The sequence below is a fragment of the Myxocyprinus asiaticus genome, chromosome 10 (assembly GCF_019703515.2).
Source record: "Myxocyprinus asiaticus isolate MX2 ecotype Aquarium Trade chromosome 10, UBuf_Myxa_2, whole genome shotgun sequence".
In the NCBI taxonomy this organism is placed as follows: Eukaryota; Metazoa; Chordata; class Actinopteri; order Cypriniformes; family Catostomidae; genus Myxocyprinus; species Myxocyprinus asiaticus.
Window position 1 is genome coordinate 39,572,771 of NC_059353.1, and position 27,987 is coordinate 39,600,757.

The 27,987-nt window shown below is 45.6% G+C and overlaps 1 protein-coding gene across 1 annotated transcript in view; it reads right to left on the reverse strand.

Annotated features, from left to right (window-relative positions):
* Positions 1-27,987, reverse strand: part of erbb4b (erb-b2 receptor tyrosine kinase 4b) — a 583,317-nt gene that overhangs the window by 313,599 nt on the left and 241,731 nt on the right. The window contains exon 2 of the mRNA XM_051707947.1: positions 11,596-11,747. Coding sequence (XP_051563907.1) covers positions 11,596-11,747 — 152 coding nt within the window. The remainder of the gene's footprint in view (positions 1-11,595; positions 11,748-27,987) is intronic.

Here is a 27,987-nt window from a genome sequence, read left to right on the forward strand (position 1 = left end):
TTAAATAAGCATAAAGTGTAGCTATAGGTGTATAAATTGTATCAGGTGTGATTTCACGTTTGTCCTGCAAGTGTTAGCATAAGTCTGTGTGCTTACGATGTTCTTAACACTGTACGAATACTCCAGAGCACTCGTTAATCTACCTGCATTTTCAAGTACTTCTTAAGTTACGATGCTTTTGGGAAATGGGACGCAAAAATAAGATGAATCGTAAGATGGATTCTACGATCTACTTAGGCTTACAATGCTTTTGGGAAACGAGGCCCCGGGTAGTGGCTAGCGCTGTTCCATTCTGTTTTAAACAGAAAACGGACGTGTCACGCATAATCAACAAGTGTTAACAAACTCAGTAGTAGCACTGGTGCGAACTCTAAAAAAAACGTGTCTCACTGGTAGGAAAAATGGTTGCAAAATGCTGGAGCCCTATACTTCTACTACCTTTTCCAAAGAAGTTATCCATGTAAAAGACTTTCCGCTAGAAGAGGTAGGTAGGTCTATCATGTCGGGTCTCCTGCTTCTCTGGTGTGTACGCACTCGCGAACAGCCTTTGATGGGCTGCTATTCGATGACGTCACTGTGAATACGTGCACGTATATGGTGGGGTCCCTTAGCTTCATAAAGGTGTCCCATTTAATGCACGCTGTGTAGAAAGCACACAACTGACTGGTGCTGATAAGTGTTACATTGCATCACAAATATTAATGAACCGTGTGAAATGTCAATAATTAAAAGCGGCGCTCATAATTCAGCAGCGGTGCAGCGCCGCACCTGAATGCATATAGGGGAAACACTGTAAACGTAAAACAACTGCCCCTCACACAGTTACAAAATTATTTATGCATATACAGTACATTAGGGGAGTCAATCGATTAAAACATTTAATCAAATTAATTACATGATATACCAGTTAATAGCATATATCAATATTTGCTGAGAAAAGCTCCCAAATAAAGACAATTTAAAGAAATTATATTTACATATTGTGAAAGACAATAGCCTTAAATAAGCAATACAAAAAGTGCCTTTAGAAGTCAATATGATACAATTATTATATACTGAATATTATAATTGTATTATATTCAATATAATTACAATTATATTGTAATAATTTTACTGCCGGTAAAAATTATGACATTTATATACACTATATACAGATTTCAGTGATTTTGACCGTGTCATGATTGTTGATGCCAGACAGTCTGATTTGAGTATTTCTGTAACTGCTGATCTCCTGGGATTTTCAGGCACAACAGTCGATAAAGTTTACTCAGAATGGTGCCAAAAAAAACCCAAAAAAAACAACAACAAAAAAAAAAACATCCAGTGAGTGGCAGTTCTTCGGATGGAAACGCCTTGTTGATGAGAGAGGTCAATGGAGAATGGCCAGACTGGTTTGAGCTGACAGAAAAGCTAAGGCAACTCAGATAACCACTCTGTAAAAAATTGTGGTGAGCATAAAAGCATCTCAGAATGCACAACACATCGAACCTTGAGGCGGATGAACTACAACAACAGAGCCATGTCGGGTTCCACTTCTGTCAGCCACAAAACAGAAAGCTGAGGCTGCAGTGGGCACAGGCTCACCAAAAATGGACAGTTGAAGACTGGAAAAACATAGCCTGGTCTGATGAATCTTTGCTGAGGCATACACGTGGTATGGTTTAACAGCATGAATCCATGGGCCCAACCTGCTTTGTGTCAACAGTCCAGGCTGGTGGCATTGGTGTAATGGTGTTGGGAATGTTTTCTTGGCACACTTTGGGCCCATTAATACCAATATATCATCACTTAAATGCCACAGCCTATTTGAGTATTGTTGTTGACCATGTGCATCCATTCATGGCCACAATTTACCCATCTTCTAATGGCTACGTCCAGCATGATAATGCACCATGCCACAAAGCAAAAGTTGTCTCAAGCTGGTTTCATGAACATGACAACGGGTTCACTGTTCTTCAGTGGCCTACCCAGTTTAGATCTGAATCCAACAGAACACCTTTAGAGATTCACAGCATGAATGTGCAGCTGACAAATATGCAAAAATATTTGTGTTGCAATCATGTCAACATGGACCAGAATCTCAAAGGAACTTTTCCAACATCTTGTGTAATCCATGCCACAAAGTATTGAGGCTGTTTTGAGAGCAAAAGAAGTGCTCAGTTTACAAATATATACAGTATCTGCACATATGTATATCTGCAAAAATGTCATAGTGGCAGCTGAAGGATGGTGAACCTTTAGCAAAGTCATGGCACTGCACTTGAATTCAGACTCTGAAAGCTATTCTAGGAACATTGCCTCTGTTTGGGAAGCCACTTTAATGACTAAAACATGAGGAAGCGGAAGAAAAAACAAACAGGAATGTAAGAGAGACAACCAATGAGAAAGAGAGGGAGATATTAAAAAGAGGAAGAACGGGTTTAGTCCTCACACTCAGAGCTCACACTCAAGGCACTCTGCAGTATCTAATCTTCAGCCTAATGACATGCTGCCTTGTGGAAATATTTACGATTTCCTCTCGGAAATGATAACCTGTTATTAACTCTATATCGGCTCATTAAATCCTGAAGCATATAATGTATTATATGAGGATGGATGGCTGAAAGACGGCCCAATCAAAGATGGCGGGTCACTGCAAATGAGCGGCACTTTCATTGTACCATCCTGGTTCATATGGACTGGACGACCATGCAAAACATCTTAATTTCACAATTCACCTATAAAAAAAAATAAAAAAAATACCATTCAACTTTCTTTCTCCGAGGGACACAGAAACAGATTTTGCATCTTTTATCCATGCATGAAGGGGAGTAAATGATGCCAGAACTTTCATTTTCGAGTGAACTATCATTTAAAGAAATCAATTTTTTAATGCATTCAAACCTTTACTTTGCGAGAGAAATCTGGAAATTTAAAGAGGGCAGAATTAGAGTTATTTCTCACACTGAACATTTAATTCATCAGCCCTGAAGGCACGAGAAGATGAACTCTGTTTACTACTTAAGCTCTTCTGGCTGTGTTTTGAAATGGCCATCAATCTCTGGCTATCTTTAAAAAGAAAGCATCAGTTTCAATCACCCAAGAGGCAGCTAGTCAACTGCTGAAAACATTTCTCTTCTCCTTCGTCTTGTCTTCAAGGTGAAGTTTTCCCCTACTGACATGACGACTCTGGGGGAGCATGTTATTAATGTACTTTAAAATAATACAATTCCTATCAAAAATACACATCAAACTCCGCCCTCTTCCCCTGCTGTAGTTCTCAATTAACATCTTCAATTAACCTGTGCAACTGGGTTGCCTCTAGATGGAAGACCTCATTGGCCTTTAAATATGGTAGTCATTTTTAAAAATGGTAAAGCATATTGCTTCGAGTCATTGTGTCAATGATCCCCTATGGTGCAGGGAAATAAATGAAGTAGAATTGTTTATAGATTGTTGTATAAGCACAGAGTTTGTTCTTCCCCCTAACCATCATCCTTTTGAGTCTGAGCAACAATACAACTCAGTTTATCTGCACTATTAGGTTGATACCAGCAGCCACATTGGTCAGTTACCTCTGCTGGAGGCCAATGGTTGCACTGCACGCTAAGAGTTTTCCTGACCTGCGGTGTGGTGTTGTGCTTTTTTTTTATGGTGGGAAGATCTCATCCAAATTAGATTCCCAAACAATTATTATTATTATTTTTTTTTTACAAATTAGTCACACAATTTTCTGTGATTAACAGTAATTTATCATGGTACAGTTCATTAAAACAAACATTAAAATATAATCATGAATATATTTTATTTATACAGTCTCAAAGAACATGCATGAAATTGGTTAGTCATCATTTATTTTAAAAGTACATATGTACATGTTAAAATGTTCCTTTTTTATTTTATTTATTGCAAATAGAGTTAATTAGACAAATTTTAACAGGTATAACTCTTTGATAAAAGTACATTTTTAACTGCCATAAAATCAAAGGACATGCTATACTTAAAAGTTGGGCAAAATCTTCTGCCGTTTTCCAGTAGACTTTTTTTAATTATAGGATCAAATGTGCAGATTAAATTTATATCAAGCTTTATTGGTAAGATAAACTTAAGTGTACATTGCCAATGCATTATAAGACACTGTACACACAGATATAAAACAAATTGAATGCTTAAGTTTAATTTGCTGCAATGTAAAATCTCAAAACTATTATTTTCTCTGGCTGCCGTTCAGTCTCTCTCGCACGGTTTTGCTTTTGACACTGGTTCAGGTGAAAGTGACTGATCGTTTATAGGCAATGCGATGGGATACAGCAGCTTGATCATATTTCTCCCAAACCTAGCTCACCACTTGCGGGTAAAGTCTCTATTCTCTATACAGTAAATCCGCTTCTGAGTTTATTATGCCCGGGACATGCATCACATGTAATGAATAGACAGTTTCTTTTCGAGTCAAGCATGTACATCCTGGAAATGTATATATGTGTAATGATGAGTCAACGGAGTTGAGATCCATGTGCAGCTTTAATAACAATAAACGTAGTAATACAGATAGGCAGGGGTCAATCACCAGCAACAGTAATATCCAATGTAATCCAAAGAGGTAGTCAATAAACAGGCAAGAGGTCAGGGCAAGCGGCAGACAAATCACAGGTAAACAAGGCAGTAATAGTAGGCAGGCAGCAATGGGTAAAAACAGAGTAAACAGTCCAGGATCACACACAGGAAATACAATAATCTAAGAGAACGCTCAGAAATGTCAGCCAGGGCAAACATGACTTCGCAATGATAATGAGTGAGAGTGAGACTTAAATAGCTGAGTAGATGAGGAACAGGTGAGCAGGTAATCAGTGCCAGGTACAGGAATTATGGGAAATGGAGTTCAGAGTGTAAAAGTCAATATTCAGGTGATGGAGCCCTCAGGTGGTGAGTGGGAGGAACTACAAAGGCAGGATTTATGACAGAGCCCCCTCCTGCGAGCGGCTTCTGAAGCAACAAGGCTGGCGACGCCAGGGTCTTACATAGGGTCGAGGGGCCGGTCTAAGCGGGTGAGTCCATTGAAACTCTGCAATGAGTGTTGGGTTGAGGATATCTTCAGAATTGACCCAGGACCGTTCCTCCGCACCATACCCCTCCCAGTCGATGAGGTATTGCAGTGTCCTGCCCTGGCGCCTGGAATCCAAGAGATCTCGTACCTGATATGCCTCCTCTCCATCCACGATGATGGGTGGGGGGCCCTGATCCCTGGCCTCCTCCCCTCTTGGAGGAACAGCGGGCTTGAGCTATGAGACATGGAAAGTGGCAGAGATGTGGTAAGTGGGAGGCAAGCAAGGTGGTATGAAACAGGAGTTATTTGTCTAAGCACTTTGAAAGGACCAATGTACCTGGGACTTTTTTCAGGGTAGATGAAGTCTGAGATCATGGGTGGAAAGCCAGACCCACTGACCGGGGTTGTATTCAGGATTGGCTTGTTCCTCTTGTCCCCTGACAGCCCGTTGAAGATGGACATGAGCTTGATCCCAGGTGACCACGCTTCTGAGGAGCCAGTCATTGATGGCAGGAAGGTCTGTGGGCTCCCCTGATCAACTAGATAGGGGAGGCTGAAACCCAAGAATACACTGGAAGGGAGTTATGCCAGTTGATGGTTTGCGGAGGGAATTCTGGGCATATTCAGCCCAGAGTAGATAGCGGCTCCAGTCAGATTGGTTCTGATTGCAGTAGGTTCTGAGGAAGTGGGTCAACTCTTGATTCATGCATTCTGTCTGGCCATTGGATTGTGGATGGTACCCAGAGATTAGGCTGACATTAATGTTGAGTTGTCGAAAGAAAGCCGTCCATAGGTGGGAGGTGAACTGAGGCCCTCAGTCTGAAACTATGTCTTCAGGTAGACTATACAATCTGAATACATAATTACATAGATTCTCAGTGGTTTAAAAGGCAGTAGGTAACTTGGGTAGTTGAATTAAGCAGCAAGCCTTGGAGAAGCGATCTACTACCATGAGAATGGTAGCGTGGCCCTGAGCGAGAGAAAGATCTGTGACAAAATCTATGGCGAAATGAGACCAAGGACGTTGAGGTATGGGTAGAGGCTTCAGTAACCCAGCTTGGAGTTGTCTAGATGACTTGTTGATGCTGCATATGGAGCAGTTCTGGACCTCACGGATGGTGTCAGCCTGCAATGTGGCCACCAGTACCGGTTGCGTACCAACTGGAGAGTGGCAGTGATGCCCGGATGACCAAAGCTGAGAGAAGAGTGGACCCTCTGGATAACCTTCTCACGAAGTAGGAGTGGAACATAGGTTTTGTCAGGTGGACAGTCGGGAGGTGGTGGCTCGTTGGAATGAGCATTAGTTATCTCTGTCATCATGTCCCATTGTACCGGAGCGATGATCAGTATGGGTGGTAAGATGGGTTCTTCGGTAGGAGTTTGAAGTGAGTATTCAAACTGGCGAGAGAGGGCGTCGGCCTTGACGTTCTTAGAGCCTGGATGATATGTGACTGTGAAGTTGAAGCGAGTAAAGAACAACGCCCATCTTGCTTGTCTTGGTTTGAGTCTCTTGGTTGTATGCAAGTACTCTAGGTCCCGATGATCCGTTAGGATGAGAAAAGGGTGTTTGGCTCCCTCCAACCAATAACGCCACTCATCGAGTGCTGCTTTCATGGCTAGTAGTTCTCGGTTCCCGACATCATAGTTCTGTTCAGCGGAGTAGAGTTTGCATGAGTAAAAGGCACAGGGGAAAAGTTTAGGAGGTGTACCGTACTGTTGAGAGAGGATGGCTCCGATACCAGTGTTAGATGCATCTACTTCGACAATGAATGAGCAGTGGTGAAACGAGCTTTGAGATCTTTGAAGGATTGGAGAGCAGCTGGAGACCACAAGAGCCGTGAGCTTTCTTCTTAAGCATAGACGTCAAAGGCGCAGCCACAGTACTGAAACCTCTTATGATCGCCTGTAGAAATTGGCAAAACCCAGGAAATGTTGCAATTCTTTTAATGTGGTAGGTTGTGGCCATTTCAAAACTGCTCTCACCTTGTTATCATCCATTGCTATGCCCTCTGGGCTGATGACATATCCAAGAAATGACACTGAGGTCTGATGGAACTCACATTTCTCAGCCTGGACGTGTTTGACATGCTCCTCGTAAGAGTTAGAGTAGATGAGAATGTCGATGTATATGATTACCCCTTGATTCAGTAAATCACGGAAGACATCATTGATGAATGCCTGGAACACTGAAGGACTGTTGGCTAATCCGAAAGGCATGACCCAGTATTCATAGTGGCCTGTGCTGGTTGAGAAAGCTGTCTTCCACTCGTCCCCTTCACGAATGCGGATGAGATTGTAAGCACTGTGAAGATAGAGTTTGGTGAAATACTTGGCAGTGCGGAGTTGTTCAAGGGCAGCTGGAACCAATGTCAGGGGTAACAAAACTTTACAGTGATTTCATTGAGACCACGATAATCAATGCATGGGCGAAGCCCTCCTTTTTTACTCATGAAGAAGAATCCGGCTGATGCAGGTGAATTTGAGGGTCTGATAAATCCCTTGGATAGTTCCTCCTCAATGTATGACTTCATGGCATCGGACTCAGGTTTACACAAGGGGAAGATTCTGCCTCGTGGAGGTGAGGAACCAGGTAGTCGTTCTATGGCACAACCACTGAAGCGATGAGGAGGTAGTTGCGAGGCTTTGGCTTTGCTGAAGTCTTCAACAAAGTCAGAATACTCAGGAGGTAGATTAGGAACTGAAGTGGATTCAACTTGCACAGCAGCGGCTCTAATAGTCCTGGAAGGAATGGGCTTTAGGCAGGTGGAGATGCAGGTACTGGACCACTGGGTAATTTGCTGATCGCTCCACAAGATTTGATGGTTGTGTTTCTGCAGCCAAGGTAGACCTAAAATTACAGAGTAATGAGGTGATGGGATGATATATAGATGAACAGTTTTAGTATGCAGTGCTCCAACTTGCAGAGTGATATCTTTGGTAGTTTGATGCACGTGACCATCACCAAGCGGGCGTCCGTCTAACACTGCCACTGCCAAAAGAGAGTCACAGAGGTTAAGTTGTATATTATGAGCCCTGGCGAAATCCTTGTCAATAAAGTTGCCCGCTGCCTTGGAGTCCATCATGGCTGTGGTAGAGACAGATCTCCCCGAAAAGGTTAATATCACAGGCACTTCAACACATGAATTAGAGGGGTTCAATAAACTACAGGCACTCACCGTAATGGAGCGACTTCAAAAAGGTCAAACTGGGCATGAAATCTGTTGATGTCCAGCTTGACCACAGTACAGACACAGATGCTGCTGAACACAATGATCTCTCTCCATAGAAGTAAGGTAGGTGTGTCCAATGTGCATGGGTTCAGATTCACTCGGGTTGAATGCAACAGTAGTATGTGTCACAGGAGTGTTGGGTTTACGTGCTTGGTGGAGATTATCAATATGTATAGTCAATTCAATAAACTAATCCAAAGACTTACCCTCGTCGCGACAGGCCAGCTCTGATTGAAGCTCTAAGTTCAGTCCCTTCTGAAAAAGCAGCTTTAAAGTGTCCTCCACCCACATGGTTTGAGCAGCGAGAGTACGGAGTACAGTATTCTGTGGCGGAAGCGTTACCCTGATGAAGAGACAGCAGCTGATCTCCAGCATCTTTGCCTCCCACTGGATGTTCAAACACAGCACGAAATCGTTGGAGGAAGCAACTGAACAAAAGGAATGTGGTTCGGTCACCATTCCACACCGCTGTAATCCAGTCCAAAGCCTTACCGATGAGCAGTGAACAAACAAAGGAAATGTGACTCATCAGTGGGGCGGGTTGTTGGTTAACGAACAGGGAACATTGGAGCAGAAATCCCTTACATTTAGCTGGTGACCCATTGAATTTCTCAGGAAAGGCGAGGCGTGGGTTTGCAGTGAATGTGCTAGGTGAGACTGGGTGAGTCACTGGATTAGATGAAGAAGCTGACGGGTTTGGTGTTGGTAAATGGAGGCTTTTCAAAGTCTTAACAAGCTCTTCTGTTAGCGTTGTCAGCCGATCAAGCTGTTGGTGGTGTACGGCCAGTACATTCGCTTGCACTGAGACCTCGGTGGTGAGTTGCAGGAAAGCCACTGGATCGGATGGTGGCAAAGTCTTCTGTAATGATGAGTCAATGGAGTTGAGATCCATGAGCAGCTTTAATAACAACAAACGTAGTAATACAGATAGGCAGGGGTCAATCACCAGCAACAGTAATATCCAAGGTAATCCAGTGAGGTAGTCAATAAACAGGCAAGAGGTGAGAGCAGGCGGCAGACAATCACAGGTTATATCCAGGTAAACAAGGCAGTAATAGTAGGCAGGCAGCAATGGGTCAAAACAGGGTAAACAATCCAGGATCATACACAGGAAATACAATAAACTCATAGAATGCTCAGAAATGTCAGCCAGGGCAAAACAAGACTTCGCAATGATAGCGAGTGAGAGTGAGACTTAAATAGCTGAGTAGATGAGGAACAGGTGAGCAGGTAATCAGTGCCATGTACAGGAATTATGGGAAATGGAGTTCAGAGTGTAAAAGTCAATATTCAGGTGATGGAGCCCACAGGTGGTGAGTGGGAGGAACTACAGAGGCAGGATTCGTGACAATATGCCAATTTTAGCCACAGGTAGTGGGGAAAAACATTAGTGAATTTTCAGGAAGTGAAATGAATACAAACTGCACTAATTGCATTATTTTTTCAATGCATTAAACCAGGGGTGTCAAACTCAGTTCCTGGAGGGCCGCAGCCCTGCAGAGTTTAGTTCCAGCCCTGCTCCAAATTGCCTCCTTGTAATCTTCAAGCACTCCTGAAGACCTTGATTAGCTGCTTCAGGTGTGTTTAATTAGGGTTGGAGCTAAACTCTGCTGGACTGTGGCCCTCCAGGAACTGAGTTTGACACCCCTGCATTAAACAGTTAACTATTAATTGTAGAAATTAACGTGTTAAATATCACAGCCCTATCAATGCAAAAACATATACTCTTTTAAGATGAAATGTATTGACCCTGAATGGGGACAACCAGGCGCCTACAGCCAACCATGTAGAAAAGACCAGCATTGTTGGTTATGTGCCCACCAGGCTTCTTAACTAGCGTAACCAGTAAAAGTTCCTGAGTTAACCCGCTTCACTAGAAGGTTTGTACTGGTTGACAAGCACAGAACCAGCACAGACCAGCCTGGATCAACATGGAAATTCATGCTGGTGTAAGCTAAGAGAATGGGGTGCTTTCAGAGGGGTGAACCAGTCCATTTATATCTGTAGGCATCTCAGCTAGAATCATAGCCCTGTGAGGTCTCCTACATTTCCCCATAATAAGAGAGTTCACCCAAAAAAAATTATCATTAATTCACCTTCATGGCATCCCATATGTGTATGACTTTCTTTCTTCTGCTGAATACAATGAAGATTTTAAGAAGAATATCTCAGCTCTGTTAGTCCTCACAATGCAGGTGAATGGTGACCAGAAGTCAGAATGTCCAAAATGCAAATAAAGGAAACATAAAAGTAATCCAGAAGACACCAGTGGTTTAATCCATATCTTCAGAGGCGATATGACAGGTGTGGGTGAGAAACAGATTAATATTTAAGCAATTGTTTACTGTAAATCTACACTTTCACCTTCACATTCCGTCACCCACTGGGTGGGGGTGGTCAAAGATGGAGATTTAAGGTAAAACAAGATTTTATTGATTGGGTTCTCACCCACACGATCGTATTGCTCCGAAGATATGGATTTAACCACTGAAGTCATATAGGATAAGCATCTTGGCAGCAATGAGTTTTCAAAGCAGTTCAGCATGGCCCGTTAACTCTGTCTGAACTCACACTAGACACACAATATTTTCACCTATGCTGTTCCAAAAGAAAAGATCCTTGACGTTTCTCTGATCCAATATTATCCTCATCATAAAAGTGGCTGCATTGTGGAAGATGGGACTATTGTGACTATAGAGGATGAGCAGGGAGGTCAGATACCATGTCATTCTCCCAATCTGCTCAATCTTTTATCTTCTTCCTAGCTTGGAAGGAAGGTTCATGTAGTGTGTTTTTCCTTTATTCTATAAAACATTTAATTGATGTCAAACATCTTCGGATGATTAACATGAAAATAGCGTTAACACAAAAACTGGAACTGGAGCTCTCAGTGGAAGGGACTATGCAAAGAAAACAACCAGCTGCCATCTATTCCATGTTTTCCAATGTTTTCTTTTTCCTAACAAGCCACTAACATGACAAGCCATAAGCAGATATTTTAACAGTTGCTTGATTTCTGTTTTTGCGGCATCATCCGGGGTAGCCCTGCCCACATGAACTCTCATTGGTCCAAAATCCCACTCCACAAAGCTGTACATTAAACACTGTCACACCGTAGATTTACGTTCCGTTTGGACAGACAAATTGCTTGTCACTGGACACTATCTAGTTAGGAAACGGTGTCGTAAAGGGTTGCTAAAGTACTATCAAGTGATAGCTTTAAAAACCACACTTTGATGTGGGATATAGGCCTAATGTCAGGACACTACTGAAACCACAAAATGCCAAAGGAAATCTGAGAGGTCATGTATGGACTTGTTATAGACTCCACAATGTACTTACCCTGAGAAAGGACAGGTCACGGCTGCGATCGATGCTGGTGATCTCAAGGTTACCCATAACAACCTCGCAGTTCTCGTAGTATTTGCGAAGGGTCCGATACTGCTGGTCGAGGTCTGACAGGGTGCTCAGTTTGTTCTCTGTGCCAGTGCAAACTACAGAGAAAGAACGAAACAAAGAAAGAGAGAAATTATATCCTGATGGTTCGAACAACAGTTGGTAGGTCCCACTGTGACAACTTACCCCATATAGTTTGAAAACATTCCCTAATAGTGGGTCAAATTTAAATGTGTGCTCAATAAACTGTACTTTTTTTTTTTTTTTTTTTTTGCTAAGACTTATGGACGTGCCAACTTATAGACTTTCAAAATTGAAATTTACAACTAGTCACCACTGGTATTAAACTGCTTGATGCTTCAGTCCATCTAGCCAGGTCCACATTAACGCACGGGCTTACTGGGGTTGCTGGGGGGCCCACAACTCCCAGGGGGGACTATTTGCGGTATCTGCAACCCGTTTCTCCCTAGGCGGCACTCACGGGAGGAGCGCATGTAAACGTGTTCAGTGAGAGACTGTGGTATAAACATGGAGATGGTGCTCAACAGAGAAAGCTGTCCAAGTAGCGCATCATCATAGAGTAATATTGTTCCTCCATCAGCCCACCAACCCACCAAGCCCCCAACCCCCTAGCTCGACCCCCCCGGTCAGACGACTGGCAAGGGCCCTGCGGTACGGTAATACAAAACTGCATCCAGCAACACAATTCATTCAGGCCTGAAGCTCCAGAAGCCTCTAAGACAAACAAGCCTGCATGGACAACTTGACAAGCAATTAAAAAGAGCCATCTCTGCTCATCAAACACCTTGCACCAATCAAAGACATTTGCCTTCTGTTGCATCAGCTGGCACTGCCTTTGAGCCAACAGTATAACCCTCCCTCTCACACATCACTGAACCACTTTCACATCATCCACAAGCGCATCCACACCTATCCATGCCACCAGCTCTCTGCCCTCCAGAAAGACAGCGAGAGAGAGAGAGAGAAAATGAGATTCAGCACGCTACTTAAAAAACCATACATCCTAACTTCCAATTATACTTATTGGAGTTAATTTCATAGTCACATAATTGTCTTAGTAATGCAAAAGTAGGCTAGTAGCAGGCTAAAAGTAGTTATTATTACATGGCTTTCTGTAATACTTTATTCTTAATGGTCAATCGCAATATTCTGAAGTCAGATTTTTTAGTTTATTGACTGTTAAACTGTATAATGGACTGTAGTACAATTTCCTACGTAGCTGCGCTGATTTCATGTGTCCCATATCACTCCCTGGCCTATTTAAATAATAATAAAAAAGTATTTTTCTAGACTACTGATATGACTGGAATCTTCTAATTTATGTGTACATTTTAACTATATCAAAAGTTCTATTTATTTCTTTTTATTTACATTTTTTTAATAAAGTAAAAAAGTGCATCTTTAATAAAGTAAATAGCATTAATTGTGATTTTATAAAGACCTTAAAGCTCTAAAGCCAACCATTCTGTCACATTTTTCCTCAAATCATCTTTTTTAATGAAATGGATAGAAAACATTTATTGTCTAACTCTGCTGAAGGTGAAGAGAAACTGAAACATGTTCAGATCACATGTTAGACCTGGGTGATTTCAATAACCATTAACATATTGATGTGATGGAGGTATTGGGAAGGGAGTTTGATTGTAATAAACAATTACTGCACCCTCTAGGGCACCGAAGTGAGATTATATACAGTAGGTGATCTGTGGATATAATACCATTAAGGGGGAGACTTCTATATGATCTGACATCTAACCTCTTTCAAAACACCCGCCAATATCAAAAGCGTGAGGGAGGCAAAATGTACTGTACTCATACCAGGGCGAGGGTGAGAATGATCAAATGATGAGAGAATATTCATTTTTGGGTGAACTATCCCTTTAATCTCACAAATTCAAAACTCAGTTTTGGAGGTTGCCAAAATGTCAGAGGCCGCCCGGTTCCCTATCTGTCACTCACTCGACGTTGTGTCGATGTAGTGACACTAGGGGTCACACTTGGGAGCCCGAGACAACTCTGGTCTTTGATAAAAGGCCAATGAAAATTGGTGAGTGGTATTTGCATGCCACTCCCCTGGACATACGAGTATAAAAGGAGCTGGTATGCAACCACTCATTCAGATTTTCTCTTCGGAGCCAAACGGTCATGCTCATTGAGCTGAATACTATTGTTCATTCACCTCTGTTGGATCTGATGGTGCATTTCAGCGGCTTCTCCCTCCTCTGCACTGGTGCACTGCAGAGAGCGCCCCTGAGCGCTTCGGCAAATAAACAAGAGAATATATTTTCTGAAATAGCTTTTCCTCCTCTAAAAGAGTATATATTTCTCTAAAAGAGCGGCACACACGGAACGTCTTTTTAAATACGCGTCTTTTTAAAGATGCCTTTCCGATTGTGTGTTATTCCTGGTTGCGGTCATTATCTCTCAACTTCAGATGGTCATGATCGCTGTCTTTCGTGTCTGGGCGCGACCCACACGGAGGCAGCGTTTGTGGATGGTTCATGTTCTCACTGCGAGAACATGACCATGGCAACGTTGCGGTCGCGGCTTGCTTTCGTAAGAAAGCGGCTTCTCCCTCCTCTGCACTGGTGCACTGCAGAGAGCGCCCCTGAGCGCTTCGGCAGAAAAACAAGAGAATATCTTTTCTGAAATAGCTTTTACTCCTCTAAAAGAGTATATATTTCTCTAAAAGAGCGGGGCACTTTCGTAAGAAAGCAAGCCACCCCAGCGGCTCCCCGCCTCGGTGCTTCTACCTACAGGTATGAGGCCAGCGCGGCTAGCACTGAGGGCGATTTGGGGACCCCAATGGGATCGTCTCTGCCGGGTATCCCCCCGCGGACCTCCCATTCCCCAGCATGCTCGTCTGCCCCAGTCAGGCTTCCGGATGAGTTCGCTGGCTCGTCTCACGGTGAGTCTGGCTTCTTGTTTTGAGCCCGCGAAGATGATGAGCTCTCGAGCGCAGCATCGGAGAACGGTCTTGTCCAGTCGGACGCAAAAGTTAGAGTGGAACCCTCCGCTCTCCCCTGAACCCTCGCGGCTTGATGATTGGTTCCTGGGCTCGCGGCGCCGCTCAAAGCAGCCACGCTCCGCTCCAGTGCCATTCTTTCCAGAAGTGCACGAGGAGCTAACGAAGTCATGAGAGGCACCTTTTACTGCCCAGCCCCGATTCCGCAGTTCCCCCGCTCTCACTACCCTCAACGGCAGGGCAGCCAGGGGCTATACGGCGATTCCCCTGGTGGATAAGGCGCTCGCAGTGCACCTATGCCCGCAGAGCGCCGCCACCTGGCGCAGACGCCCTAAGCTCCCGTCCAAGCCCTGTAGGCTTATGTCGTCCCTGAAGGCTAAAGCCTACAGCCCTGCTGGACAAGCCGCCTCTGCGCTGCATGCCATAGCTCTCCTGCAGGTCCTGCAGGTGAAGCAGCAGACGGAGGCAATCCGGCACATCCTGCCCCGGCACAGCTCAAGATCCCGCACCCCGTCTGCTCGTCGCCAAGGGCATCCCCCTGCGGTGATTGCACTGGCTCCGCCGCAGCCCACCCCTTCGGCCCAGCCCCGGCAAGGAGCCCACCGCAGGAAGCAGACGCCACCCGTCTCACAGCCGGCACCTAAGAACCCATGGAGGTCCTCAAAGCGCCCCTGAGACGGGTGACTCAGGTACGAAGGAGCCCACTCACTTGGAGCTGGTAAAAAGACCACTCCATCCCCCGGTGGAGTGCCGGGCGGAAAATCTTTTGTTGCCTTTTTGTTTGATTTCGCCGCATGCCCAAGTGGCTGCGGTACCCAACAGTCAGCAAAAGAGGGGCTTCCTTCCTCCCTGGGTCACATACCCGGTGTGTACGGTCATCACCACAACTACCGGCCACGGGTTTTTTCTTGCAGGATTGGCGCTCCAGCAGTGGCCTTTCCGCCCCTGAGCGCCCAGCTGTGGCACACAGCCGCCCCTGATGTGGCAGTCTCCACGGGTTATGTGGACAGGCCTCTTCCTCCCCGTCCCAGGCTGTTCTGGGGGTGGTCACAAGGAGCCAGGGAAGTGCTTCGATGTCCCTAGACACAACGTGGTGTGGCACCTTGAGCTCCGCCCCACTGTGAGGCCCCACCTGCTGGTACGTCCGACGACGTTGTCCCCTTGGTCCCCCTTGCACGAAACTTGGACGCGTGGCTCGCGTTTTCCAATCCGTCGCGATGGCTGATCCGGACTGTCCGGCTCGGCTACGCGATTCAGTTCGCCAGGTGCCCACCCAAGTTCAGCGGTATTCACTTCACCTTGGTCAAGAGCGAAAATGCTGCCTCCTTTCGCGCGGAGATCGCTACCCTCCTATGGAAGGGCGCGATAGAACCTGTCCCTCCAGCCGAGATGAAGAAGGGGTTTTACAGCCCCTACTTCATCGTACCGAAAAAAGGCGGTGGGTTGCGGCCAATCTTGGACCTGCGAGTACTGAACCGGGCTTTACACAGACTCCCGTTCAAGATGCTGACGCAAAAACGCATTCTGGCAAGCGTCCGGCATCAAGATTGGTTCGCGGCGGTAGACCTGAATGATGCGTACTTCCACGTCTCGATCCTTCCTCGACACAGACCCTTCCTGCGGTTTGCATTCGAGGGTCAGGCGTATCAGTACAAAGTCCTCCCTTTCAGCCTGTCCCTGTCTCCTCGCGTCTTTACGAAGGTTGCAGAGGCTGCCCTTGCCCCATTAAGGGAGGTGGGCATTCGCATTCTCAACTATCTCGATGACTGGCTAATCCTAGCTCACTCTCGAGACATGTTGTGCGCACACAGGGACCTGGTGCTCTCATACCTCAGCCGACTAGGGCTTCGGGTCAACTGGGAAAAGAGCAAGCTCCTCCCGGCTCAGAGCATCTCTTTTCTCGGTTTGGAGTTGGACTCAGTCTCCTTGATGGCGCGCCTTACGGACGAGTGTGCCCAGTCGGTGCTGACCTGTTTGAAGGCATTCAAACAGAAAACAGCGGTTCCACAGAAACTTTTTCAGAGGCTCCTGGGGCATATGGCATCCTCAGCAGTGGCCACCCTGCTCGGGTTGATGCATATGAGGCTGCTTTAGCACTGGCTCCAGACACGAGTCCCGAGATGGGCATGGCGCCACGGGACACATTGCGTGGTCATCACGCCAGTCTGTCACCATCTTTTCAGCCCTTGGCCCGACCTCTCGTTTCTACGGGCAGGTGTTCCTCTAGAACTGGTCTCCAGGTGCATCGTGGTCATGACAGATGCCTCCAAAACGGGCTGGGGCACTGTTTGCAATGGGCATGCAGCCACCGGCCTCTGGATGGGTCCTCGACTGCATTGGCAATTCTGCTCGCCCTGCGGAGGTTCCAGCCGTTGATCCAGGGCAAGCACGTGTTAGTTCGGACAGACAACACGGCAACGGTAGCATATGTCAACCACCAAGGCGGTCTGCGCTCTCGTTGTATGTCACAACTCTCCCGCCGTCTCCTCCTCTGGAGTCAGCAGCACTTCAAGTCGCTGCGAGCCACTCACATCCCGGGCAACCTCAACACTACAGCATACACGCTGTCACAGCAGGTTACCCTCAGGGGAGAGTAGACTCCACCCTCAGGTGGTCCAGCTGACTTGGAGTCAATTCGGACAGGCACAGGTGGACCTGTTCGCCTCCCAAGAATCCTCCCATTGCCCGCTCTGGTACACCCTCACCGAGGCTCCCCTCAGCATAGACGCGCTGGCACACAGCTGGCCCCCTGGCCTACGCAAATATGCATTTCCCCCAGTGAGCCTGCTTGCACAGACACTGTGCAAGGTCAGGGAGGATGAGGAGCAGCTCATCCTGGTAGCACCCTACTGGCCCACCCAGATGTGGGTCTCGGACCTCATGCTCCTCGCAACAGCTGCCCCCTGGCAAATTCCCCTGAGGAAGGACCTTCTTTCTCAGGGACAGGGCACCCTCTGGCACCCACGACCAGACCTCTGGAATCTCCATGTCTGGTCTCTGGATAGGACGCGGAAGACCTAAGCGGTCTAATGTGAGACGTGTGACACGATCACTCAGGCTAGGGCCCCCTCTACTAGGCGCCTGTATTCCTTTAAGTGGCGTCTGTTCGCTAAGTGGTGTTCTTCACAACGCGAAGACCCCCAGAGATGTGCAGTCGGATCAGTGCTTTCCTTCCTGCAGGAGAGGTTGGAAAGGAGGCTGTCCCCTTCCACCTTGAAATTGTACATTGATGCCATAGCAGCACACCACGACGCAGTTGACGGTAAGTCCTTAGGGAAGCACAACCTGATCATCAGGTTCCTAAGAGGCTGAATCCCTCCAGACCACGCCTCGTTCCCTCATGGAACCTCTCTGTTGTTCTTCAGGGTCTACAGAGAGCCCCCTTTGAGCCTTTGCAGTCAGCCAAGCTTAAGACACTCTCCTTGAAGACTGCCCTCCTGACTGTGCTCACTTCCATCAAGAGGGTAGGTGACCTGCAAGCGTTCTCTGTCAGCGAAACGTGCCTGGAGTTCGGTCCGGGTTACTCTCACGTGATCCTGAGACCCCGACTGGGCTATGTGCCCAAGGTTCCCACCACCCCTTTTAGGGACCAGGTGGTGAACCTGCAAGCGCTGCCCCAGGAGGAGGCAGACCCAGCCCTGTCATTGCTGTGTCCGGTGCATGCTTTACGCATCTATTTGGATTGCACACAGAGCTTTAGAATCTCTGAGCAGCTCTTTGTCTGCTTTGGTGCACAGTGGAAAGGAAGCGCTGTCTCCAAGCAGAGGATTGCCCACTGGCTCATTGATGCCATAACTATGGTTTATCTCGCCCAGGACATGCCGTCCCCGGTAGGGCTACGAGCCCATTCTACCAGGGGTGTAGCGGCTTCCTGGGCCCTGGCCAGAGGTGCCTCTCTAAAAGACATTTGCTGAACAGCAGGCTGGGTAACACCCAACACCTTTGCAAGGTTCTACAACCTCCGGGTGGAACCGGTTTCATCCCAGGTAGTGGCACACAACACAAGCGGATAAGCCCAGGATAGCCGGCCGGGTGTATCGCTTGCACATAGTGCCTTCCATCTCCTTTTGAGCTGAAGACGTGTGCCATTAATTCCCAGTAGTGTTCACAAGTTTGTTCCCTGGTTGACTTCTTCCGAGCCCTGTGGCAGTCGAGTTTTCAGAGAGATTCGCTGCCGGCCCAGTACAAGTGCTAACTAAGAGTCCTATTCTGGGGTAGGTGCTCCGCATGTGGCAGTTCCCTGTAAGGCTAACCCCATGCGATATATCTTCTGCTAATTTGCTTCCCTGTCAGCAAACTGCGTCTTCCTTGGGCAAAGCCCCTCTGCCCCAGTCTCCATGTTTTTAGTAACTCCTCCCCCATTGGGCAGGATCTACCTTGAAGACTCTCCACATGGTTGGAAAGACCATGTGACTTATCCTTCCACTTAAATATCCCCCCCCTCTTTGGGTGAGGTGTGGTCTCCGCTGTGTCTTCCTCTTGGGAGGGACACCCCCCGACTAGACCTGGCGGCCCAGTCGGATAATCCCCCTTCTTTTTTAGGGAGTGGAAAAAAGAGAAGGGGAAAAGAGGCCATGACTGGGTTAAGCCTGTCTCTATCTCTTGGGTAGTCGACGTGTCCCCAAAAAGGGCCGTTCGACACACGTAACTATGTTGGGGGAGGTTACGTGTTAACCTGGTGTGCTGGCTATGAGGCACACAGTAGTCTGCCCACCACACACCGCCAGTTCACGTAACACAGTTCAGCCAATTGTGGCGTTTCGTATAGGGACCCCTAGTGTCACTACATCGACACAACGTCGAGTGAGTGACAGATAGGGAATGTCACAGTTACTTGTGTAACCTCTGTTCCCTGATGGAGGGAATGAAACGTTGTGTCCCTCCTGCCACAACGCTGAACTACCCGCTGAAATGGCCGGACCTTATATCGGCTCCTCAGCATAAAACCTGAATGAGTGGTTGCATACCAGCTCCTTTTATACCCGTATGTCCGGGGGAGTGGCATGCAAATACCACTCACCAATTTTCATTGGCCTTTTATCAAAGACCAGAGGTGTTTCAGGCTCCCAAGAGTGACCCCTAGTGTCACTACATTGACACAACGTCTCGTTCCCTCCATCAGGGAACGGAGGTTACACAAGTAATCATGACATTTCTCCCCCTCAGGTGCTCCCCTCCATCCCCGCTCTCTCTATGCCCAGCACAGCCAAAATGCACTGTTTAAGTGAATGCTGCAGGAATCTTACAAGCTATTCAACCAATAATAAAGGTAATGTCGTTGTCTTTAATGAAACTGAGGAAAACTCAAGTCTCCTCATCAGTCCAAGTGCTCCTCTCCACTATGCTGTTTGTTGTGAGGACAGATGTGATGTAAATTCATGTGAAACTAAACTTTTTCCGTTAATGCCTTTTTTTTCTCGACAAGAAGTGTTTCCAAACTAGTTTTTGACAAAGATATCGACAAAGGATTTATGCGCTAAAGTCAGATGAAAATGTATGTTGACACTTGTGAAATGTTATCGGTAATTTACTTTTACACACACACAGACACACACACACACACACACACACACACACACACACACACACACACACACAAAAACTAAATAGTTATTGTCGCTCAAGTAAATGTAACCTGCCTTTGCCGTGAATGGTTTCCACAACTGGAAACATGCATTATTATCATTCAGGGAACAAACGTGAGTCTTAGATTTTTTTTCTTAAGTATGGTTTTATGTTTTCTTAGTCTACATAATGTGTGATATGTCTCTGTGTTTGATATGTCTTGTTTTGATGTGCTCTGCGATCCATGGATGTGGATCTAAGACAGCATTTACAGCTATGAATGGCTTACTTATAATTGTCTCTGCATATTAAGGTGGGATAGAAGAAAGTATTTTAACCAGGGCTGTCAATCGATAAACATTTTTGATCGTGTCATAAACATACTGTTTTTAGATTGCTGTGTCAAGATGAATGAAGTTTGAAACTTAAAAAAAAACACGTCTTGAGATCACTGCGCTCGGATTTGCGCTCCATCAAGCTGTGTTTGAATGCAAGTACGTGTAATCATCTTGTGTTGTCTGGTCTCGGTAAGTGTGGTTTGTTCTCGGTTCAGTATCAGCTTTTGAGTTTTGCTCACTGTATTTAATTACTTTAATTACTCAGATATGGGACATGATTAATTGCGTACATTTTTTGTATAATTAATCGCACTGAATTAACGCATTAAATCGACAGCCCTAATTTTAACACAGAAAAAGTTACATACTTCAGCTTTAAGGCAGGGTGACCAGACATCCCCATATTCCAGGGACAGTCCCGGGTTTTGGTGGTCTGTCCCCGACTGGAGCTGTCCCCGGAAATGTTCCCATTTTTCCCGAGCATTCAAAACAGCCCACATAATGAATTATATTACATGGCAAGAAACTTAGCCCGAGCAGCAAAGCCTACCATGTGCTGTTTATTTTCACCAACAAAGGGGGCAGCTTCAATTAATTTGTCTTCCTTCACTGATTACTTGGTCGGGCCAGTTTTACCATTAAGAACTGGACCAGGCAATTGAAGAGAATTATCATCGTTATAAACTTCAAGGTAAGGCACATACTAGCTATTTATGTTATGAATTTTATGTTATGTATTTTATAACAGGTTCTGAATTCATCACGGGATTGTATTGAAAGTTTGGCCTTCATAATGCTGGAACTCACGCACAGACCGCACAAACTATAACATGCTGGTTAAAAGTAGTCAAATTAATCCCTGCAGATGAACAAATAAAATCAATAATTTTATCTTTAATCACTGTATATCAGTGCTATCGACCTACCATCCCCTCTCCCTCCCTCCTGCACTAGTAATATCACACGCTGACTAAATAAAGTGCCTTCTCACATATTTGCTCATTTGTTGTTTTAACATATACCCGAAATAAATTTCAAAGAAGAATATGAAATTAATAACACACTGTAAAAAATAAATAAGATAAAAATAAATAAATAAAATCCTGTTGTTTTTACATAAAACAAAAAACTGGCAGCTGTGGTTGCCAGAATAATTATGTAAAAAAAAATACAGCACAACAACTTGTAAATTTTATAGTTTAAAACTATTGTAATTTACATGACCATGATGGTACTGTAAAATAAATAAATAAATCTGTTAAATTTACAGTAAAAAAAAAAAAAAAAGATCATAAACTTGATATTAACCTTCTGAAACTGTAAAAATCTGCTTTTTTGGTTAAATTACAGAAGAGCACATGATGACATGAACATTGCCAGTAGTGGCTTTTCTAAGAGCAATGACCAATAAACATGTAGAGACAGTGCTCAGTGTCACTCACACAAACACTAAACACCATCAGGGTAACACATGTGAAATTTAAATAATGCAATAAACATTAACTAAACTACATCAAATATAACACAGAATACCCCAGTGTATGAAACTGATATTTAAAAAAGAAGAAACATAACTATTCCCATAAAATATAATGAAATATGATGGGTCATGCAGGGAATTGTGGGAATGCCCGATTATTGTATTTTCACTGTAATTTTAACAATAATTTACTGTAAAAAGTAAATGTACTCTCTTGTTAAACATAATGCACATTTCTACCATTAATTATACAGGAAAATCATACTTTTTACATCTAAAAAAAATGTAATTTTTACTACATTTTATTGTAAAAACTACTGTATTGTCTTTTAAAATATATATTAAAAATATTACCGTATATTTTACAGTTAATATTCGTTAATCAATTAACTTTTTATTTCTGTAGCATTTTTACAGACTTTTACCATTAAAATTACAGACAATTTTACAGTGCATAGATAAATAAATACAAATCTGTAATAAAACATCTGTTAAGAAATGTACAGTTAGTCAGTACATCACAGCATAGATTACATTGCGCCTTGCAGGGAAACAAGTAACTGAAAAGGAGCACCATAATGCATAAGACTTGATCAAAATAAAAGGTGGTAATTAAGAAAAACAGGTCCATATGAGATATGCAAACAGTTTGCTGGGGCAAAATAGTATTATAGTAATAATTATTATTATTATAATTAGACCACTAAAATGATAAACTTTACCTCTGTGATGAATTTCATTGAGACAAAGACTACAGTATTCACTAGAGCATGATAGACCACACGTAAAAATTATTTCTATGATTTAATTTAATATTAATTTAAGACTAAATATGTTTTGCCAAATCAACCTAGATTCACTAATGTGTGCAGATAACATAATAATTTGTGTTTTTTATTGAAAAAACTAATGGCACAATGGCATTGCACTGATATAATGTAAAACAAAATAAAAAAAAAATTATTCCACTAACTGTTATTTACTATAACTTTTTACTATAGTATTTACTTATTTTATTATAAAATTTTATTTTAAATGATCTCAAAATTTTAAGGCAACAAGGTTGATTAATTTTTTTTAAGTTAAACCAAAATAATTACAGTGCATAGTTCAGCACATTACCACATTCAGCATGGTCAAAATACATAAAATCCGATTTATCTCCTTTTTAATAAGTAACATGAAATTTCAATGACCTATTGACCAATGAACTTGAAATGTCCCCCTTTTTCATTTCAGAAATCTGGTCAGCTTACTTTAAGGAGAAGTTTAGCATAATGTTAGAATTTGGCCAAAAGAAGGTGTCTTAGAAAGCAGCATAAACCTTCTAGAAAAGCCTTCATGTCAAGGAATGCTTTCTGCCAAAAATAAATTAGTATGTGAGAAAAGGCATTTTTCTCTTTTTTTACTTGTATTGTTTAGAACCCCGCAGGAGGCATTATTTCTCTCGAAGCAAAAAAACAAACTTTAAAAAGTACCTGAGCTGAACCTCTACAGTAAGAGAACAGAACATGAACCTTGATTATTTTTAGATTTTCACTCATTTTTGCAGTGAAATGGTGTTTGCAGAATACAAATACACAAAAATGAATAACTGCTTGAAGTAAATTGTTTAAAAACATCTTTGATGTTACAATGCAGTTGCTTTGAATACAATATGTGTATAGTTTCTATAGTCTTATAAACATAAAATTGTACTAGATTGAAAACATATTAGTTTTGAAAGATTGTGTTTCCAAACTACAGCACCTGATTCAATCACACCACATGTCTTATGCATTTAATCAAAGAAATAAAATGCTCTCTTGCCTTACTCACTCACAGATGCACAAACAAAACTGTTTATCATCCCCCTTCTAGTTCTAACTCCTACCGTCCTTGCATTTGTCAGGGAGGTGTGAGTATATACGACATGACCAGAATACATAAAGCATTTCCTTATCACTGAGATAGTGAAAGATGCCTTTAGAATGATGTCTGAAGGGAGGGAGATGCAGCCAATGGGAATCTAAACAGCATCTCTGCGATCGTTTCCTTGAGTCACAGCAAGAGAATGAAAAGAGAGTTAAAGGAATAGCTCACTCAGAAAGGAAACTTCTGTCATTTTTTACTAAACCCTCATGTCGAACCCATATGCTATCATTTTTTTTTTCTTCATGAAAGTAATTTTTAAGAATTTAAACGCTCCTCTTTTCCATACATTGACAGTTTATAGTCATCATGGCTTTCATGCTCCAAAAAAAAAAAAAAAAGCACCACAAAAGCACATAAAAGAAGTCCATTTGTTCCTTACAGATAGTAATCATATGACTTCAGAGGACTTGGAATATAGTGGATTGGTTGTATGAACTACATACAGTATGGTTCTTTTATGGTACTTTTTTGTCCTTTTCGGAGCATGACAGCCATGGTCACTTTGAAGAGCTGCATTGAGGTTCTTCAAAAAAATCCCTGTTTCCTATCTGTCACTAGGGGTCACTCTTGGGAGTCCCAAACACCTCTGATCTTTGAGAAAAGGCCAACGGGAATTGGCGAGTGGAATTTGCATGCCACTCCCCCGGACATACGGATATAAAAGGAGCTGGCTCGCAACCACTCATTCAGATTTTCTCTTCGGAGCTGAGAGATTGTGTTTCAGCAAGCTGAATTCCTCCACCGATCCATTCACCTCTACAAAGCTGTTGGATTTTCGGTGCATTACAGCGGCTGCTCCCCCTCTTGCACCGGTGGTGTGCAGAAAACACCCCTGGGCGCTTCAGCAGACTAAAAGAGTATATTCTTCCTCTGAAAGAGTATATTTTCCTTCTAAAAGAGTGGCACTCACGGAGATCGTCTTTTTAAAGATGCTTTTCTGTTTGTGTATAATTCCTGGTTGCGGTCATTACCTCTCTGCTCCCGACGGCCACAATCGCTGTCTTATGTGCTTGGGTGCTGCCCACGCGGAGAACATGACCATGGCAACGTTGCGGTCGTGGCTTTCCTTCCTCAGAGGGAAAGCCACCCCAGCGGCTCCCCACCGCGGTCTTTCTACCTACGGGTTTGAGGCCGCGTCAGTTAGCACTGGGGCCGATTTGGGGACCCCAACGGGAGCCACTCCGGCGGGTATGCCCCCATGGACCTCCCATTCCCCAGCAAGCTTTTTCACCCTGGTTGAGTTCTGGGATGAGACCGCCGGCTCGTCTCAGGGTGAGTTTGCGGTCTCATTCGGGGCTCGCGAAGAGGATGAGCTGTAGATTGCAGCATCAGAGAGCGGGATTGTCCAGTCTGACACTGAGGACTTGACTGGGCTCCCACCATCGGGTGCGGTCGCCCAGTCGCAGGCTGATGTGGAGCTGGCGGCCTTGCTTGCCTGGGTGACTGCGAGCGTCAGGTTGGAGTGGATACCTCCACTACCCCCTGAACCCTTGCAGCTCGACGATTGGTTCCTGGGCTCAGAGTGCCACTCACGGCCATGCCCTGCCCTGGTTCCTTTCTTCCCGGAGGTGCATGATGAGCTCACGAGATAGTGGCGGGCACCTTTCACTGCCCAGACCTGATTTATGGGCTCCTCCACTCTCACTATCCTCGACGGTGGGTACTCGGCAATTCCCCAGGTGGACAAGGTGGTTGCGGTGCACTTGTGCCCTCAAAATGCCGCCACCTGGCGGAACCGTCCGAGACCCCCGTCCAGGGCCTGTAGGCTTAGATCGTCACTGGCATCACAGAGGCAGATGGAGGCTATCCAGCACATCCTGCCGCGGCGTGGATCAAGATCCCGCACCCTGTCTGCTCATTGCCAAGGGCGTCCCCCGGTGGAGGGCCGGGAGGAGAATCCTTGTTTTTCTTTTCTTATGATTTCGCCGCATGCCCAAAGGGCTGCAGTACCCACATTTCAAGAAAAGAGCGGTTTCCTTACTTCCCGGGTCGTTATCACGACCGCCGGGCACCGTACCTTTATGGTAGGCATGGCGCTCCGGAGGCGGGCCCCCCCGCATGCCCAGCTGTGGCACAATTGCACCCACACCAGGATGGTTGCGACAGGCCGCGAGGACGATTTCCCTCCTCCCCCATCCCAGATTGGTCCTATGGTGGGTATACGGAGCCAGGTAAGTGCTTCGATGTCCCCAGACTCAGCACGGCCACGAGTTCGGGGCTCGAGCCCCCCCAACGTGGCGCCTTAGGCTCCGCCCTGCCACGAGGCCCCACCCGCCGGTACGTCTGATGCGATTGTTTCCTTGGTCCCCCTCGCCCAGAGCTTGGGCATGTGGCTTGCGCTCCCCAACCCGTCACGGTGGCTGACCAGGACCACTCTCGGGATTTGTTGTGTGCACACAGGGACCTTGTGCTCAGCCACCTCAGCAAGCTGGGGCTTCAGGTCAACTGGGAAAAAAGCAAGCTCTCCCCGGTTCAGAGCATCTCTTTTCTCGGCATGGAGTTAGACTTAGTCTTTATGGTGGCGCGCCTCACGAGCAAGCACGCGCAGTCAGTGCTGAACTGTCTGAAGGCGTTCAGGTGGATAAATAATTTCAGAGGCTCCTGGGGCATATGGCGTCCTCGGCGGTGGTCAAGCCGCTCAGTTTGATGCATATGAGACTGCTTCAGCACTGGCTTCAGACTCGAGTCCCGAGATGGGCATGGCGCCGTGGGGCACATCGCCTGGACATCACGCCGATTTGCCACCACCTGTTCAGCCCTTGGACAGACCTTGCATTTCTGCCGGTAAGGGTCCCCTTAGTGCAGGTGTCCAGGCATGTCGTGGTTATGACAGTCACCTCCAAGTGTGGCTGAGACTCCATGTGCAACGGGTGCACAGTCGCTGACTCCTGGACAGGGCCACGTCTGCGTTGGCATATTAACTGCCTCGAGTTGCTGGCAGTATCGTTCGCCCTGCGGAGGTGGTGGTGAACCTGCAAGCACTGCCCCAGGAGGAGGCAGGCCCAGCCTTGTCTGTGTCCGGTGCATGCTTTGTGCATCTATTTAGATCGCACGCAGAGCTTTAGATGCTCTGAGCAGCACTTTGTTTGCTTTGGAGGACAGCGGAAAGGGAGCGCTGTCTCCAAACAGAGAATCGCCCACTGGGTCATTGACAACCATCGCTTTGGCATATCATGCCCAGGACATGCCGCCCCCCTTGGGGCTACGAGCATACTCTACTAGGAGTGTGGTGGCCTCCTGGGCTCTGACCAATGGTGCCTCTTTAGCAGACATCTGCAGAGCAGCGGGCTGGGAAACACCCAATACCTTCGCGAGGTTCTACAATCTCTGGGTTGAGTTGGTCTCATCCCATGTGTTATCAGGTACGAGCAGGTAAGTTGCGGGACAGCTGGCCGGGTGTACCGCTTGCGTATATAGCGCCTTTCCTCTCCCGGCGGCGAAGATTTGCGCTTTTTACCCCCAGTCGTGTTCATGAACTCGTGGACCCTGGATGTCCTTCCTCCATAGCAATGTGGCAGGCGAGTTTGCAGAGAAACTCAGTACATGTGCTAACTTGGCCCTGTACTGGGATAGGTGCTCCACATGCGCTTGTTGCCCATATGTAACCCTGTGTGATGTATCTTCCGTGAGACAGTTCCCCCGTTGGTGAACCCACATCTTCCTTGGGCAGAGGCCCCTCTTCCCCCGGTCATTGTGTTTGTAGAGCCCCTCACCCCCAGGTAGGACCTACCACGGAGACATTGCCGACAAGACTCGGTAAGACCATGTGACGTATTTCCACACAATTTCCTCCCCCTCTGGCAGGGTGTGGTCTCTACGGAGTCTTCCCCTTGGGAGTGACACCCCTCCGATGTGGACGCTATATGGCCTTCAGCTGAACGATTTTTATTTTGGGGAGAAGAAAGAGAAGAGGCCACGGCTGGGGCAGCCGGTCCCCATTTTCGGGCAGTCGACTTGTACCCAAGGTGCAGGGGACCGTACGATGCTCGTAGGAGCGTTGGGGGAGGTTACATGATGGCCAGGTGCGCTGACTACGAGGCACACAGTGGTCTGCC